This window comes from Chelonoidis abingdonii, chromosome 11 (genome assembly GCF_003597395.2).
Source record: "Chelonoidis abingdonii isolate Lonesome George chromosome 11, CheloAbing_2.0, whole genome shotgun sequence".
Taxonomy (NCBI): domain Eukaryota; kingdom Metazoa; phylum Chordata; order Testudines; family Testudinidae; genus Chelonoidis; species Chelonoidis abingdonii.
Genome location: NC_133779.1, coordinates 34,752,458 through 34,770,533, shown reverse-complemented (window position 1 = coordinate 34,770,533; position 18,076 = coordinate 34,752,458). Strand labels below are relative to the sequence as shown.

At 53.7% G+C, this 18,076-nt stretch overlaps 1 protein-coding gene across 1 annotated transcript; it reads left to right on the top strand.

Moving 5' to 3' along the window:
• The first annotated feature begins 4,131 nt into the window (after positions 1 to 4,131).
• Positions 4,132 to 17,579, top strand: DAPK3 (death associated protein kinase 3). The gene is made up of 8 exons (XM_032763467.2): positions 4,132 to 5,017; positions 9,955 to 10,315; positions 11,597 to 11,726; positions 12,137 to 12,185; positions 13,387 to 13,413; positions 13,694 to 13,846; positions 14,567 to 14,612; positions 15,857 to 17,579. Exons 1-8 carry the CDS (start codon positions 4,956 to 4,958, stop codon positions 16,397 to 16,399), a joined length of 1,371 nt encoding a protein of 456 aa, XP_032619358.1. The 5' UTR covers positions 4,132 to 4,955; the 3' UTR covers positions 16,400 to 17,579.
• Positions 17,580 to 18,076: the final 497 nt, after the last annotated feature.

The window sequence follows — 18,076 nt, the reverse complement described above, 5'->3', positions numbered from 1 at the left end:
CCTCTGACCTATCAGTCCTCATCCATCTAGAAGCCTGCACAATGCTTTCAAAAGGCAAGCCTGGGAGCTTAGATTCATTCCTCTGCTAGACACTAAAAATCATTCACTGAACAGACACTGGATTTATTTCTTATTAAAACAATCTGTAACTCCCCTTTTTGTCCTATGACTGCAATGGTGATAATGGGCCACTCCCCCTTGAATGGAAGATCTTTTCCAGACCTGAAGAACTCTGAAAGCTTGTCTCTTACCAACAGCTGGTCCACTATTACCTCACCTGCCTTGCCTATGTCCTCCCAATTGATGCAACTTCTACTGTTAACTGTAGGAGGGTGTAGTGAGCTCACTCACATAGGTACTTACCAGCTTCTTAACTATAGTTTGGTCTGTAACATGATGGCCCTCCATGCTCACCTCTAGCACAAATTAAGGATGCCTTAAGCTCCAGCTAACTGGCCTATCAGTGTGGGTTAGGGTGACCAAATGTCCCAAGTTTTTGACGAAGTGGGTATTCACCCACGAAAGCTCATGCTCCAAAACCTCTGTTAGTCTATAAAGTGCCACAGGATTCTCTGCTGCTTTCACAAGTTTAGAGGGATAGTCCTGATTCTGGGGCCTTTTTCTTATATAGGCTCCTATTACCCCCCCCCCCCCGTCCCAATTTTTCACACATGCTGTCTAGTCATCCTAGCGTGGGTTAAGTTCAACTGTTGCTGGTGGTCCAAGTAGTTCCATGGTGTGGGTGCGGTAGCTTGAGTTACAGTTTATCTGCTACCCATCCAATCGGTGTTTTGCAGTGTGGCCCCCTGTTCGAGTCATGCCACTGGTGGAGTGAAGCCAAGTCCCACGTTCAAAGGCAAAGGAGTAGCTCTTACTCTTAAGTTTGATTGTTTGTAGCATGTCTACATTGCAATAAAACAGAGCTGGCCTGTGTCAGCTGACTTGGGCTGCGGCTGTGGGGTATAAAACTGCAGTGTAGCTGTTTAGGCTCCCTGCTGTGCTCCTGAGAGCTGTTAATTCGTAGCCCAATTCTACAACAGAGGAGGTGGGCAGTCCCCTTCAAGAACATGGCTTCTGTGCTGTCAAAATGTGGGATTTGGCTCAAATTTCAGGAGGAATCGGGTTTTTTTTTAAGCATTTGAGAAACATGTTCTGTTCAAACATTGCTGTCAGCCCAGCAGAGAGGTGTTTGAAGAAAGAGCAGCAACAGGCTCTGTCTGCTGCATTCCACGCAAAGCGCAGTGCAAGTGTGTGCTGTCTTTTCTGCCCATTTTGGGAGCAAACTTGGGGAGTGAAGAGTCCAGGGGCCCTCATGTTGAACCCAAAGACTCACAATAAATTGACACACCTGCAGCTGTTAAGGACACTTGCCAGTACAATACCATTGGAAAGGACTTGGAAATCTATGGATGAAAAGCACCAAAAGGTGAAATAGTGTTAAAATTACATGTACCTTTCAAGATAGTCCCTGCCCCAAACAGGTTCCAAGCCAGTGCAGCCACCTCTTCTCTGGAGGCTAGGACATAAAAGGCTATACCAAAATGTGGGAGGGGGTGATGGAAGGACCCTGGGGCAAACTTTCCTATACAGTAAGTGCCATGGGTTCACCCAAGCAGTGTGGATAGGGCCTCTGTTCTTAAATTGTATAGTTAAGAAGAATGGTTTAAAAATCCACACCAATGTGACTAAGAGCCTACATGTCGCTGGCTCAGTTGTGGGTGTGGAAAGGCAGGGAGGTCCTGCTCTGATCTCCCAGCTGGGAGACACTGATGCACAGCACCCCTTGAGCTGTGCCTAAAACGCCCAATGGAGGCTGGGAGTCCAGCCCCACTGCAGCCTGGCCCATGGAGGAGCCTGTCTCTTTGCAAGGGTTAAAACAGACAGAAGCGCATCTGGCTCCTGCGTGTTTTCTGTGGTGGAGGGGAGCCCCCCTCCCTGGAGAAGGAGGGTGTGGTACAGGGGTGGGGGGAGCCCACCTCCCGTCCGCTGGAGAAGGGGGGTGTGGTACGGGGGATCTCTCTAGGGCTGGGCCATGTCAGCGCATGGCGAGGAACAACGATGTGAGAACTAGGGGGGTGGGCGGGCAGAGGAAGCTCTGGAGATGGGGCAGCAGCAGCCAGGCCCCGGGGGGCACTAAGAACCCTGGGGATGGTACAGTGGGGTGGGGTGGGGCGCGGGTGGGCCTATGGGGAGCCCCGCTGCCGGGAGGGGAAGGGTGGGGATTGGGCCGGGGGAGTGCACGGGGGAGCCCCGCCGCCCGGGGGGAGTGGCGGGGTCGGCCGGAGGGGGGTGCACGGGGGATCCCCGCTGCCGGAGAGGGAGGGGCGGGGAAGGCCGGGAGGGGCCCGCTGCCGGTGTAGAGGGAATGGGGCCGTGGCAACGGGAGCCGGCACCGCCGGGGGCGCAGGGAGTGCACAGGGGAGCCCCGCTGCCGAGAAGGGGAGGGGGAATAGGGCCCGGGGGGGCCCCCTGCTGTCCGGGACAGGGACTGGAGGCGGGGATTGCGGCAGGGGGGCAGAGACGGGGGGAGGGGTGGTGAGTACGGCCGGAGGGGGTGCAACCGCGGGGATCCCCGCTGCGGAGGGAGGGGGGGGACGCAAAGCTGGGAGTCCGCCCTGCCGGAGAGGGGAGGGGCGGGAGTAAGGCCCGGGAGAGGGGGCCCGCTGCCGGTAGAGGGGGAGGGGATTAGGCCCGGGGGAGGGGGGGATGGGCCCGGAGGGGGTGCACGGTGGGAGCCCTGCGCCGTGGTCCGGGGCCCTCGTACCGGACCTTCGACACCTCCAGCAGTAGTACGGAGGCTACGCCAGCGTCTGCCCCAGCCGAGCTCGCCAGGGCGAACGACGCTCGCTCGGTTACCAATGGCTGACGCAGGTGACCGTGGCCTCACGGAACATAAAGTGAGTGCCCGCTGGTGCTCAAGCCAATGCCTGCGGGCGAGGAGTGCGGGGAGGAGCCGGGAGTGTCGGAATGCGGCAGGCCGCTGTGGACGCCAAGGTGGGGCCCGATCGGGACCGGGCTCGCCGCTGCGGCTTGCTGGGGTAGATGGGGCCTTGTGCGGTGAGGCGGCGGTCTTGGAGGTCAGTGCGGGTGGTGGGCGGCCCCGGCAGCGGGCGGGGGTGTGTGGTGGGGGGCACAGGGAGTGGGGGCTCGTGTGGTGGAGATGTGGGCAGGGCGGGCGCGTTGAGGTGCCGGCCACAAGGGAAGTGGGGGCTGGCGGTGTGTGGCGGTGGGGCAAGGGCGGGGGGTTCTGGGTGGTCCTAGGGCCTGTTTGTGGTGATGGCTACAGGGAGTTGGTGAGGCCGGATATGTGGGTGGGGTTAACTGGGGTCAGGGCGGGGGTTGTCAGACGGTGCTGCGGGGCCACGGCCCTTAGGGAGTGGGTTGCGTGTGGGTGCGCGGTGGGCGCACGCGGCGAAGGGGGGTTCTCGGGGATCCTAGGGGCCTGTGTGGGCATGATGGGCTAACAACGGGGATGTGAGGCCGTGTGTGGGGGGGTATTGGAGGGCGGGGTTGTGTGGTGCCTGGACCATAGGGAGTGGTATGGTTGCGTGTGGGGGCGAGTGGAGGCAGGGGGGTCAGGGTTTCTGGGGGTCCTAGGGCCTGTGTGTGATGGGCTACAGGGAGTGAGGCCGTTGGTGTGTGGGGGTATATGGGGCAGGGCGGGGGGTTGTGAGGTGCTGGCCACAGGGAGTGGGGGCTGCGTCTGGGTTGGGAGTAGGGAATGGGGCAGGGTGGGGGGTTGTGAGGTGCTGGCCACAGGGAGTGGGGGCTGCGTCTGGGTTGGGAGTAGGGAATGGGGCAGGGTGGAGGGCTGTTTGGGGTACTGAGGGTCTGCATGGTGGGGCAAGGGACTGTGTGGGGGTGAGGGGTTAGGCGTGAAGGGTTGTGTGGAGCTCCAGGCAAGTGTAACTTGGGGACAGTCAGAGGTGCTGGAAATGGGGCTACTGCTGCACCCCATGGCTTGATGCGCTTTCCATCACATCCAGGGTTTACACTTTGGTTCGATGGCTCTCAGCACCCCCCTGTACAGATTGTTCCTGCACCCTTGGGGACAGTGGTTCTTGTATTGTAGTTGGAGTGTGGCGAGAGGGTGAGGCCTGCTTGTGTGTGAGGGGAGAGGAGGACTAAGGAGAAGGCTGAAGTTCCTTTGTGTAGATCCCTCTCTCCTCCAGTGCACCCCAGTGGGCAGAGTGGAAACATTGTAACAAGCTCGGCTTTGCTTCCTCCTCTTTCAGATTTATAAAACCAATGTGCTGATTGAGCCACTCGTCGCCTCCATCCAGGGCCTGGCGACTTATTTAAGGGTCTCACCCAGTGCTGTATCATGGGGCTGAGTAGGGGAGGGTGAGCTTTCCTCTCCCTTAGCAGAGGATGTCGGGGAAGCTGAACAAAAAGGTGGAAAGGAGAGTGGCTGAGGGACAAAGAAGGATGGTCTGGGAGTTATAGCACTGGACTAGGACTCACGAGATTTGGGTTTAATCCCTGGCTGTGCCACAGACTCCCTCTGTGACTATGGGCCAGTCCCTGGGCACGGACAGTCTCTTGCTATGCATCTATACAGCACCTACCACAATGGGGCTCTGCCAGTAGCTCCTCAGGGCTACTGTAATAATCTGCTAGACTGAAATATCTTCCCACAAGAAAGGGGGCACCAAATCATAACCCTGGAGAGCAGAAGGCAGGGATCAGTCCTGCCTTGGCCGGGTGCGAATGAACTAGAAATAGATGCAACATAAAAGCAGTGCTCTTCCATCTCTTGTATCCATTCACGTGCCAGTTTAGAGCAGGTGCCGCTGCATCATGCAAGGGTTCTGTTGCTCATCCCACAGCGCTGGAATGTCTGTGGCTGATTGGGGCATGACAATTCTCTCCTATTTCCTTTGTCTCCTTCCAGGGTTGAACCGAGCTGTCTGGCTTTCTGAAGGGTGGGCCGGGCTCCTTTTGGTCTAACAGCCATGTCCACCTTCAGGCAGGAGAATGTGGAGGACCATTATGAGATGGGAGAAGAGTTGGGCAGGTGAGTGTGCTAACTAGGGGGTGTGCTCTGCTGCGGGTGGTGCCGTCTCCTGGCCATAAAGCCAAGAGCCTGACCGCTTATAGTCATTAAATAAACCCATGGCATTTCTTTTGCTATTTCCATTTCTGTTTGCTACACCCTGTCTCCCATATTCCCACCCTGCGTGTTCCATCAGGTGTGGGATTCTCTACCACTTGCTGTTTTAAAGTGTTGGGCAGGTCTGCTGTTCAGCTGCTGTGTCCTTCTCCAGAGCCAGCTTTATTGCTGTGGCAGGTTAAGGGATCTGTTTATACCCCTTAACTACCTCCCAGGGGTGGGTTGAGGGAGGCTTAATGAATATTTAAAACTTGAGCTGGTTTGGAATTTTTTAACACCACTTTGTTTTGGCCAGACAAATCTTGATTCATTGAAACAAACGTTTTATGGGAATGGGCCAGTTTTGATAATCCTTTAGTTGAGAAGGTTTCTCAGGTTCAGGGTGGAGTTTCAGCAGAGCGCCAGCCAGCCAGCCTGATGGGGGTGAGCGTGGGGGGGAGGTCTCAATCTCTCCTGCTGGAGTTGTTCCCGTTTGTATAAATAATATTCATTGGACTAATCAGAGAGACCAGACACATACAGGCTCATATACAAGGGCCAAGCATTTTTAGTCACAATTCACTCCTTTTCTAGTGGAGCTATGGCTCTTTTCCCCCATAAGCTGCTCACATCATATCCCTGTTTGGCTGGGTCTGCCCTGCCTCAAAAATATCACTGTGGCTTGCTTAGCATTCTTCACTGGTGTCTCAGTCGCTCTGCATGTTTGTGGCATGTTCCTGCTATGAATCATCTTTGCCTCTCGGCAGAAGCTCGACTGTCTTTAGAACACGGGAAGAGGAGGCTGTTGTGTTGCATGCAAACTGGACTTATTCACACTGGATGCAAAACCTGTGTGTATCTTAGCTGTGCTCCATGTCTTAGCATCAACAGAAACCCTCCCCAAGTTTTTGGTGTTGATGATTGAGCTACTATTTATTGCAGCAGTGTCCAAAGGTCCCACTTGGCGGAGGCCTTTGCTCCAGGTGCTATACAAACCCGTAGGAAGATGTGACCCCTGTTCCAAAGGGCTTATGGTCTGACACAGTGGTAATGAGACAGGCTCTTGAGCTGCAAATGGGTCTTTAATGTGTCTCCTGCAGCTCTTTGCAGCACATGATATTAAAACACCGTGTGGTTGAATTATTAACCAGTCAGGGTGCTCTTACTATGTTATTAACCAGTTGTAGTTGCTAAAATAATACTTGGTCAGTCATTTTGCTGTGAGAATAATATATCCACATGGGAAATGAAACAGTGAATTCACACGACTGTGGCTCTTTTGGGTAACGCTGATGGCTAATTTGACTCATGAACCACTGAGGTCTGAGTATCACTGGAGTTTGACTCTGTAGGGGAATGCTTGCTTGTAAACAGTAAAATAAAAGTGGAAAAATCCTGTGTTGGGACAATTTCCGATGATCTTCGGCTTCTTTGAAAACCTTTCCCCACCAAATTAAACTTCTGAATCAAATTGAGGTTGTTGGTGTCCCTTGAAGTCTGTATTCCAAGTCTGAACCGTAGAAGGAGAGTTAAAGTGGTTCAGGTGTAGCAAGCCCAGAAAATTCTGGTGTGTGTGTGAATGGCGTTTAAGTTTGGCATTAGACTTCGGCATCTAAACCTAGCTGGTGATTGCCATGGTGTCTCTGGTTTAAATAACATGCCAGTGTTAGATGTTTTGTGGGCTGCCTTCAGCGTCCGCTGCCGCTAGCTAAGGCATGTTGTGTATTGGACTACAGCTCAGGAGTTCCTTAGGGACAGTGTTTTCCTTTTGAGTGCTGTAACCGCACAGGTGGCCCTGTTGGTGTTTAAATAAGAATAGCACTCATTGGAACCCTACACCGGCTCAAAGCGTTTTCCAAGCAATCCTCCCTCCGCTCCTGTAAGGAGTGTTACCTGGGCTGTGGTATTGTGTGGGTCTGGCTCATGCTGCAGTGCATAAGTGCATCTTTCTGTTTACTTTGAGATGGTAATCGGTCTTCTCCATTGCCGAGGATGTGTGTGGGCATAAGAGCTGGCAGGTCTCAGGGGAGCTCTTTCAGAGGCTGTTAAGGCTACATTCCTGGGCCTCTTGGCCTTTAGTTGAATTCTCTTTTCAAGTCTGCTGGACCAACCTGCCGCTGCTGTAGTTCTGCCTTCTTGGGATGCGGCCGAAAGTTTGTTTCATGGGTTCCTCTAATCCCTGGGCTCCCCAGCCCCTTGGGGAAGGAGTTTTGTGTCACCATCCTGTCCAGCTGAGCAAGGAGCAGCATGGGTTCCCCTTGCTCCCTACTGTTCAGGCAGCTGGAAGGTTGATGACTGTGGCAGTGAAGAGTGATGGGTGCGGAGGGGGACACCTGATGTTTAAAGGAGGAAAGTGGCTCCCCCTTCCTCTGTGCTTTGGGTTTGACTAATGTGCTCACGAAAGGGTGAGCAGCTTAAAACGAGTGTGCCTATTGTGCTCCCTGGGGAAGGAATCCAGGGAATCTAGGGCTTTGCTGCTCTGGCGGTATCTCTCCTTCGGTATGTGACTATTTCATCACTTCTCTGTCCTGACAAGGTGACCTCCTTATTTCTGCATTTTCTAGAAGACATTGGTTTGTTAGACACTTCACGCGTCATAGCCCACTTCTTCCTCTCCTGCTCAGCACTCTCTAATCCAGCCAGGCTGGTGGGAGGTAAGAGGCTGTTGGTTGGTCTGGGAAGCTTTTAGCATTTGATTAGCTCTGACTGTTTCCTGTCCAAGCACAAGCCTTATACGGAAAGTTCAGGCCTGGCAGCTGCCAGCCAATGAAGCAAGCCTTGATGTCAGTGCTGAAAAATGTAAATAACCCAGTTGGAGGCGAAGATGCTGGCAGTGTAAGGGGGGGGAGGTAGGGTGACCAGATGTCCCTATTTTATAGGAACAGTCCTGATATTTGGGGCTTTGTCTTTATATAGGTGCCTATTACCACCCCGCCAGTCCTGATTTTTCACACTTGCTATCTGGTCACCCTGAAGCAGGGGCAGTTAATTTTGATCCTCCCAGGAAGAGGAAGAAATCCACCTAAATCTGGGCCTGTAACTTCCAGAGGCAGCATACTCAGGATTCCCTGGGTTCTGTTTTTTACTCTGTTGCCAACTCCCTCCGTCTCAGTAACATAACCTCTCAGAACCTCAATTTTCCTGCTTGTAGAATGGGGGTGTCACTGACATAGACCACGGGGAGCTGGGGGGAGCACGTGTTATAAATTAGTATTCACAAAGCACTTGCAAATCTAAGGAGCTCTGTAAGTGCCGAGCATTGCAGCCTGGGTCAGTTGCACAGGCATGCTTCTTCCCAAATGCTCCGCATGGTGAAATCGACATCTCGGGGTGCTCCGCAATGGTGGTTGGAACTCTTGAGCTGCTGGATTCGTAGATCTGAAGGCTGGAAGGGACCATTTGATCATCAGGCCATGGGAACTGCCTGATTCCAGCACTGAGCCTTGTAACTTGCAGTTATGTATCGGCAGGATATTGCACAAATGCCTAAGCAGCATAATCACGTCGTTACCATGATATGCTTCCTGATACCTGGGTAGATTAATACGTTTCAAGGAAGGGCTAGAGATTTGTATGAATCAGAACAGCATCTGCGGTGACGTACTTCGGATAAAACCAGCATGAGCCATCAATCCTCATGCTCTAGGACAGGAGTAGACAAACTACGGCCTGGGGGGCTGCATCCGGCCCTTCAGATGTTTTAATCTGGCCCTTGAGCTCCTGCCAGGGAGTGGGGTCGAGGGCTTGCCCCTCTCCGTGTATGCCGTGGCTCTGCATGGCTCCTGGAAGCAGCGGCATGTCCCCCCTCTGGCGCCTATGTGTGGGGGCAACCAAGGGACTCTGCATGCTGCCCCAACCCCAAGCGCCACCACCACAGCTCCTATTGGCCAGGAACCATGGCCAGTGGGAGCTGCAGGGACAGCACCTGCAGATGGGGCATGGTGCAGAGCCACCTGGCTGTGCCTCCTCTTAGGAGCAGGAGAGGAAAACATGCTGCTGCTTCTGGGAGCAACTTGAGGTAAGCGCCGCCCGGAGCCTGCACTCCCAGCTCCCTTCTGTGATCCGACACCCTACCCCAGCCCTGATCCCCCTCCTGCCCTCCAAACTCCTCGTTACCAACCTGGAGCACACTCCTGCACCTCCAACCCCTCATCCCCAGCCCTGACCCAGAGCCCACACCCTAGCTGGAGCCATAAACCCCCCCTCTTCCCAACCCCAAATTTCGTGAGCATTCATGGCCCACCACACAATTTCCATACCCAGATATGGCCCTTGGGCCAAAAAGTTTGCCCACCCCTGCTCTAGGATGTTAACTGAACTCTTGCTGCAGCCAGGAGGGAAGTCTCTTCCTTCCTTCTTTCATCCTGCCCAGCACAGTGGCATGCAGTGGTGGTATCGGTTTATTCCATTCCTGCCTCTGATGCCTCACAGACTGACAACCACAGGGGATGAGCTGGGCTAGTGATCTGTCCTGGCTTGGCAGCAGTTTGGTCTGTTTGTACGCCACAGGCGGCTGAAGTGTGCTCTCCAAGAAAGGGGCTTTTTTTCTGCCTTGGTGCTCAGCTTTCAGTGTCCATGATGCCCCAATCCCTCAGTTGGCCAAGTGGTGCATGGAGAAGGCAGACGCTTGGACCTAGAGTCGAGTGGAAGGGCTTTACCTCCTGCCCACAGAAGTACTGTGGCTCCTAGCAGGTTTGTAAGGAGTTGCACCCTTCTCAGTAAGGAAACGCACCTATGGCAGGTCTCTTTAGACTCCAAGCATTGCAGGCTGTAGATACCCCACTGCAGTCACTGACTCTTCCAGGCAGGTAGCCAGTGAGGAGACGTCTAATTAACTGATGTGTCCTTTTTCCCATGTGCAGTGGCCAGTTCGCCATTGTGCGGAAGTGCCGGGAGAAGAAAAGCGGCCTGGAGTATGCGGCCAAGTTCATCAAGAAGCGGCGCCTGTCGTCCAGCCGGCGGGGCGTGAGCCGGGAGGAGATCGAGAGGGAGGTGGACATCCTGCGGGAGATCCAGCACCCCAACATCATCACGCTCCACGACATCTTCGAGAACAAGACGGACGTGGTGCTGATCCTGGAGCTGGTCTCGGGGGGTGAGCTCTTTGACTTCCTGGCCGAGAAGGAGTCCCTGACGGAGGAAGAGGCCACCCAGTTCCTCAAGCAGATCCTGGACGGGGTCCACTACTTGCATTCCAAGCGCATAGCGCACTTCGACCTGAAGGTAAGTTTCGGCCTATGGTGCCCAGGACCTTGGCCTGTTAGACGCAGCTGAGTCAAGGTGTGGACAGACTCGTTGACTGTGGGGCTGGCTCCATCTTGTGCGGTGATCTCATTAGATCGTCTCAGCTCAGTGAGATCAAAGCCGGTGGATACTGGGTGGCAGATCTCCAAGGGCTGCTGTGGGAAGCCGTTTGTGGGTCCAATAGTTGGCGCTCCTTTTTCTTGGGTGTGGTGTGGTGCTTTTATCTCTCACTTGGAAGAAAAGTCCCAATCGCTTGGTCTATCTCCGCTTCCCAAGCCCTCTGAACCCGAACCTACAGGCAGAATTCTGCTCTCATTTGCACTGGTGCCAATCCACTTACTCCGGTGGAATACTCCTGGGTGTTTGCTAGCATCAGACTCCGGCCTGTCTCTTTGGAGTCAAACTGAAGTCTGTATGCACAGAGGCAAAGGACCAAATTCAGATCGGACACCCTGTGCTTCACATAGGCAGGTGAAGCTGGGGGAGGTGGTGAAGGGCTCTTGAGAGACAGTAAACACAACCACAGTAGTGAAATAATGCTCAGTGACTTTACACAAGCACTGTGTGTAAGTTCAGAGTCTCAGCTGCAGCTGTGGCTTATCCTTGGCATTCTGGGTGAATGTTTGAAATAGCCACATGGAAATGGTCCCATACCAGCGCTGCTTAGTCTTTACATCCTGACGTGCATTTTTAACTCCTCTTGGCAGCGGCTGTGGGAGAGCAAGCTGGAATCTGTGCTGTTTCACAAAGCAGCATCAAAGCGGTTGTCAGCAGAGCTCTAACCACAGGGTCTCCGTTACTGAACCTAGCTTGCCTTTCAGATCCCAGGCAGAGTCTGCAGGGCTGGCAGCTTGGAAAGCCATGTTCTGAGCAGAGATGACTAAGCTAGGTCAATGTACAGCTACAGGGGTTCACGTCCATGCTATGCCCCCTCTGTTGGCTGTCGCGCACTTACCAGGAGCACTTGCACTCAGCTGTGTGGAGCACTGAGAGCTGGAGCCCCACCCCTGCCCTGGGCCCCCCAGCCCCCGGCATCACCGTGCTGGGCTCTTGGCTGGAGCCTCCACCCATGCTAACACCGTAAGCTGCCTTACGGTGACCTAACTCTGTAGTATATAGTTAGACCAAATTGGGGGGGAGAGGAGGATAGGGAATCACAGGATGTCTCTTTCCAGTATAGTGTTGCACTCAAAGGTACAGAGATCTTAGTGTTGCTGGAAGCCAATATGAAAAAGCCCTGCTGCGTTTGCTTCTCTCCAGCCCGAGAACATCATGCTGCTGGACAAGAATGTGCCAAACCCCCGCATCAAACTGATTGACTTCGGCATTGCTCACAAAATCGAAGCAGGGAATGAGTTCAAAAACATCTTTGGGACCCCGGAGTTTGTAGGTGAGAGGGAAGTAGGGTGGTGACAGCTCTCAGTTTTCTGGAGGCTTGTTTGAATCTGGGAAAGATGCCCTGGGACTTTGCAGTGAAGGAGAGCCAGGGGAGGGTGGGGGGTGGAGAACTGTATTCCTGCATGGTGCCCTTGTGTATCAGAGCCCACAGCAGCCTCCCTTCGCTCTATCAGTTGTGTATCCAGGACCTCCCTGAGTCTGAGGAAGCTGCTAGTGCAGCCCTGGACTGGGCGAGATTTGGGTACCCTTGCTACAACTCTTTGACGTCCCCAGGAGAAAAGTATCACCAAAGCTCTGGCTAAGTCCAGTGAGGTTAGGGTTTGAGTCCTTGCACGAGATGCCCCAAGCTGCTTGCAATGGATTCTTCCTGCAGCATAACTTTCTCTCTCTCTCTTTCTAAAGCCCCTGAAATAGTGAACTACGAGCCCCTGGGGCTGGAGGCTGACATGTGGTGAGTATGCCATAACTCTCCATCATAACCACAGGCCTGTTGTAGAACAGCTGCTGATGTGGGTGGTTTCAGCCCAGTTCTTAGTGGGCAGGTATTTGCACCCTCTCTGTGGTAGACACCAGCTGGCAGCTTCCTGACAGAGGCCAAGAATTAAATGCACCTGGGGACTGAACCGTTGCCTGGTTGCTGGCATGGAGTCACTCTAAGCCAGGGTTGAGGGGTGCTGGTTGGGCAGGGTGAGGGAAGTGGCCCATACTAGCCGATAGCACATGGCCCGCTAGCTAGCCTATCTTGGCCCATACACTAGCTTGCAGTGCTAATATGCATATGGCACGTTCTTGTAGGTAAATGGGTTGCTTCAGTCTGCGGGGCTGTCAGCCTGGCACTGACAATTAGCCTGGGAGGAGGGAATTCTGCATCTGTGGGGCTTGTTTCTGTACCTTGGTTGTCTCCCGTAGCCAGGCAGTGTTCTGGCTGGGGTCTGCTGAGCCTGTTGCTATCTGTTCGGTGTCATAGTATCTCAGGGTTGGAAGAGATCTTAGGAGGTTATCTAGTCCAACCCACTGCTCGAAGCAGGACCAATCCCAACTAAATCATCCCAGCCAGGTCTTTGTCAAGCCTGACCATCTAATTCCCTCCTTTTATATCTTTTTGTCCCTCGCTCCTGTTCCTGTGTTTCATCTGTTGTCCCAGGTTGATTCCTGGTTCTGTGGTACCCCTCTCGCTGAAGAGGACAGGCCTTTAATTCCTGGTGGGCCCCAGCAATCTGACTTTGAGGCAGGCTGGTCTCTTTGAATGCTGCTAAATCTAGCTCTGGGGTGGGGTTGGGTGGGTGTTGAGTATCTGGGCCAGGGCTCGGGATAGGCCTGTAATAGCTGAAGGCTGAGTGGAATTTGGTTGACTTGCACATCCTGCAAACTTCTCATGAAATAACCCAACCCCGGATTCCCTGACCTGAGCTTTGATCCTTAACTCAGGCAGCTCAGAGACGTGAATGGGGAATCTTGTCCTAGATCTAGAAAGTGTCTGTGCTAAGGGAAAGATGAAATCTTGGGGAAAGCTGGCTGCAGGGTGGACCGATCTGTCACTAACAGGTGCCCTCCGCTGGAAAACCTAAAAGACTTAAGTCTGGAGTGAGGAAAGACCTGACTAAAAACTGCTCTACAATGCAGTGATCTTGTGTCCTCTCCCTCTCTCCTAGGAGCATCGGGGTCATCACATACATTCTGTGAGTACAAGGATAATTATTCTTCTCTCTGGGTAAGAATATGCTCTGCTGTGCTTGAGGAGACAGTGTTGTCAAAGGCTGGGGATGCAGAAGTCCTGGGTCTTACTCCCAGCTTTGCCACTGAGTCACTGCCTGACCTGGGGCAAGTCCTCCCCCTGCCGTGACCCAGGTCAGGGGAACCAAAGTAATGTTAGTGCTGGTGTTTGGGAGTGAGCGGCAGGGCTTGGCGCTGTTGGCACAGAGCGGTGTCTGATGGTAACTGTCTGATCTCGCCCTGCAGTCTAAGTGGCGCCTCTCCGTTCTTGGGCGAAACGAAGCAGGAGACGCTGACGAACATCTCCGGCGTGAACTACGACTTCGACGAGGAGTATTTCAGCAACACCAGCGAGCTGGCCAAGGACTTCATCCGGCGCCTGCTTGTCAAAGATCCCAAGTATGAGACCAGTTGGTTGAAACGAACCGCGGGGAGCGAGGCGTGGGCACGGTCTGCTGTGTGCCCAGCACTGTTCTCTGCCAGCAGCCTCCAAAAGCCCCAGCCTCTCTCTTGCTGCCGTTGTGCAGTGGAAGAGCTTGGCTAACCTGCTGCTTGTTGTCACCACACAGCACACTCAGTGTAAGAGGAATGGCAGGCGACTGCCCCATGTCTTAGGCCAGAAGTGCTGTTTTCTCAGGTCCGTAACCTCCGACAGCTGCTTCTTATCTGCTGTCAACAGGGTCCAGTCTTTCACAATATCCTCAAAGCAAAAATATCTGCTGCTGCAGGTGTGCAGGTTTAATGGGAGCCGTTGGACTGGCTCTCGTCTCTCCAGGACGATAGTCTGGTACCAGACTGCCGCTGCAGCATCTCTGGAAGCCAGCTCCTCTCCAACGGGGATCCCGCACTTAGCAGAGAAGCTAGCTCGCCTTGGGCAGCGGTTGGGTCCGCAGGGCAGGAAGGCAAATAATTACAGTACAGCGTGTGTCAGCTCAGCTGATGGAAGCGGGAAACTGCTGCTGATTTGCCGGCTGGTGCTTGGTGGGATTAAAGCAGAGACTGAGAATAACTGGCTCAGCTCTCTGCTTGTGGGTTTCATCTGAAAACTAGTGACCCCGAGCAGGCCGAAAGCTCGGTCCAGCTGCTGTAGCCTAATGAACAGACCTAATGTTGTTGCAGGAAGCGGATGACAATTGCCCAGAGCCTGGAGCATCCCTGGATTAAGGTAAAAGTTCATAAATGTTTGTGGCCTGGCTCTGTTTCCCAAAGGTACCAAACAGCCCAACTCCCACAGATGGGAACAGCGTGCACTCAGCCCCTCTGGAGAATCAGGCCATTTGTCGTGGCATCTAAAAATTGCTCTTGGTATCACCCTTTAAGCAAGAAGCGTTTGCTTCTCGTTCACTCCACCAGCCTGGAGAGATCTAGCAGCTGTGCTGACTTGGTCTAGAGGGAGCTGATTTCTGGCCAGCTTTGAAGCAGGGGTGGGGACAAAACAATCTGGAATTCTGTACAGGCAGGGTATTGGGGGACCGGTGGCCATGTCTCCATCAGTATTGGCTTGCACCATGGAGGTAGGGGAACTGCACTGCACGTGGGCTGGCTCTGAACCATACGCAAAGTGTATGGCGTGAATGCAGCTGCCGGGCTTGCTGTTGGCCTGCAGTGCTACAGACTAGGGACCGAGTGGCTAGGCAGCAGTTCTTCAGAAAAGGACCTAGGGGTTACAGTGGACGAGATGCTGGATATGAGTCAACAGTGTGCCCTTGTTGCCAAGAAGGCTAATGGCATTTTGGGCTGTATAAATAGGGGCATTGCCAGCAGATCGAGGGACGTGATCATTCCCCTCTGTTTGACATTGGTGAGGCCTCATCTGGAGTATTGTGTCCAGTTTTGGGCCCTGTACTACAAGAAGGATGTGGAAAAATTGGAAAGAGTCCAGCGGAGGGCAACAAAAATGTTTAGGGGACTGGGGCACATGACTTATGAGGAGAGGCTGAGGGAACTGGGATTGTTTAGTCTGCAGAAGAGAAGAATGAGGTGGGATTTGATAGCCTTTCAACTACCTGAAAGGGGGTTCACAAGAGGGATGGATCTACAGACTGTTCTCAGTGGTACCCGATGACAGAACAGGAGTTAATGGTCTCAAGTTGCAGTGGGGGAGGTTTAGGTTGGATATTAGGAAAAACTTTTTCACATAGGAACGGTGGTGAAGCACTGGAATGGGTTCCCTAGGAGGTGGTGGAATCTTCCTTCCTTAGAGGTTTTTAAGGTCAGGCTTGACAAAGCCCTGGCTGGATGATTTAGTTGGGGGTTGGTCCTGCTTTGAGCAGGCGGTTGTACTAGATACCTCCTGAGGTCCCTTCCAACCCTGACATTCTATGAAATGCGCAGCCTGGGGGTGGGAGGGAAGAGTCATTGACCCTGGACAGTACCTGAGAACTGAGTTTTCCCTTCTCCTCCTTGCAGGTGATCAAGAGGAGGAACGTCCGCAATGAAGACAACGGCAGGAAGCCGGAGAGGCGGCGTCTCAAGACCACTCGGCTCAAGGAGTACACCATTAAGTCCCACTCCAGCATGCCCCCCAACAACACCTACGTCAACTTTGAGCGCTTCTCCAAGGTCCTGGAAGAGGTGGCTGCGGCTGAGGAGAGCCTCCGGGAGATGGAGAAGAACAAGAAGTCCTTCCGGGAGGACATCGAAGCCTTGCGCTCCATCTACGAGGAGAAGGAGTCCTGGTACAAGGAGGAGAATGAGAGCATCCGCCAGGACCTGCGCCAGATCCGGCAGGAGCTGCAGAAGACAGAGGCCCTGAAAAAGCAGACCCAGGAGGAGACCAAGAGCACCCTGCTGGTGGCCAGTGGGCTCAAACGGCGCTACCGGAAGCTGGAGAACCGCTATGAGGCTCTGGCCAAGCAGGTGGCCTCGGAGATTAAGTTTGTGCAGGAGCTGGTGCGGTCAATGGAGCAGGAGAAGCTGCAGGGTGGAGATGGGGACTGCAGCATTCGCTAGCCTTCATCCTCTGAGCTTGTGGGGCTGGGGAGGAGGACACTGCGGGGGGAAGAATACCTTTGCCATGGCCTGTATGGATGAGACACCCAATCTGTGCCCACTTGAGCTTCACCTATTTGCTAGGAGCCCGAGAAGCTTGGCCTTAATGGCATAAAATGGTAGACTGCAGCAGCACTTAGTACACAGGTATGACAACCTGGACACTACAACTCCCATCATGCAATGTTTCTGATCCAAATTGTAGTCTGCTGAGCCCACTGCATGCTGGGACCTGTAGTCTTACCCAAATTGCCCCATCATATTAAAGGACAAGGCTTCACTATTTATGGGCTAGTCTCCTACCAGCCCCCTGTTTTGAGGGTATATTGACAATAGCAGCTTTTAATTACTTGCGAGTGGGTCCAGCCCTTGTTCAAGGACTTGGGCTGTTTCTTACTCTGAAGTTAATGAAATCACTTGCTGATCATTCTCAATGTTCCATCTCTCTTCCCTGCTGGCTCTGACCACCAGCAGCGAAAGCTCTGACTTGTCTAATTCCCAGGAGCCATGGCTGTGGCTATGCTGACCTGGGTACTGCGGCCGTTTGGATTTCTAGAGTATTCTGGCAGCGGGAGCTGCTCTTGCAAGTTCACAAGACTCTTGCCTGTCCGGGGGAAGAGACCAGTGGGTGTTCCCAGATAACTAGTTCCATAGGGGAGAGCTGAACGGCTTGTGGGGGCCCCTGATCTGGGCATTGTACGGACTGTCTCGATAGCTCCTGACATGTTTGGAGATTGAAGAGCCAAACCCTTTGGAAAAGAGGCTTCTAACTGGCCAGTCCGTAACCTGGCTGTCAAGCCCTCCTGACCTGGGCAACTTGCCTTAGCCAACCTCCTTAGCCGGCTCGTGCAGTGGCGGCCTGTCTGTACTCTCGCCCGTAGAATCTCTTTCGCTGATTTGCAGGCTCCTCGAGAGCTGTTGCCTCAGCAGTGTGACCTACCTTCCTTCCTTCTCGGGAGCTGCCTGTGTCCCTCAGCGACCCAAGTGCTGCTTTATTCCCTGGTGTGAGGGGAGGGCTTTAATTTCTTTTTAACCTCTCCAAGCCACTCTGCTGTTGGAAATAGGCTGCTTGGCATCATGCCCAGTACTCCTGACCAGCTTTGCTGGCCACAGGAGGGCCTAAGGGTCTCGCCTCACTCCTGCTCCTTGTTCTGCGTGTTCCTAACCGCTGCTTGTCACCGACCAGATCTTCAATTTCAATCCAGCCCTCGTGGCCTGATTCAGTGTTTGACCCTCTAGGGCCTAATGCCCTTGCACGTTTCTCCCTCGCCCTCTCCTTATGTTCATCATGTGCAGAAGCCACTTGTCAGGGCTTGTCCCTTTTCTCCCCTACTCCCACCCCACCTTTGAGCCTGAACTGGCCTCTGGGCACTTCCCATGTCCCTGCATGTTGCCAGCATGCGCCAGCTCAGGGCCTGTGGTCTATAGTGTTTGATTTGTCACTTCCCTGGAGTTATTCCCTTAACACCTTCCAACCAGGGACCTGAGAGTGCTTTGCTGACACCAACTGAACCTCAGTTGACCCTGTGAGCAGAATCCGTATATGTTTCTAGAGTGAACTGAATTGCACAGTCAAGTCATGGGAACAGAACCCAGGAGTCCTGCCTTCCATCTTGACCCACTAGCCAATCCTCTTGC

Bases quoted from the DNA above. Each gene is read 5' to 3' on its own strand.
- DAPK3 (XM_032763467.2), top strand. From the start codon at position 4,956: ATGTCCACCTTCAGGCAGGAGAATGTGGAGGACCATTATGAGATGGGA. The intron at 12,186-13,386 runs GTGAGTATGCCA...CCTCTCTCCTAG, and splicing joins GGGCTGGAGGCTGACATGTG to GAGCATCGGGGTCATCACAT. The intron at 13,847-14,566 runs GTATGAGACCAG...ATGTTGTTGCAG, and splicing joins CTGCTTGTCAAAGATCCCAA to GAAGCGGATGACAATTGCCC.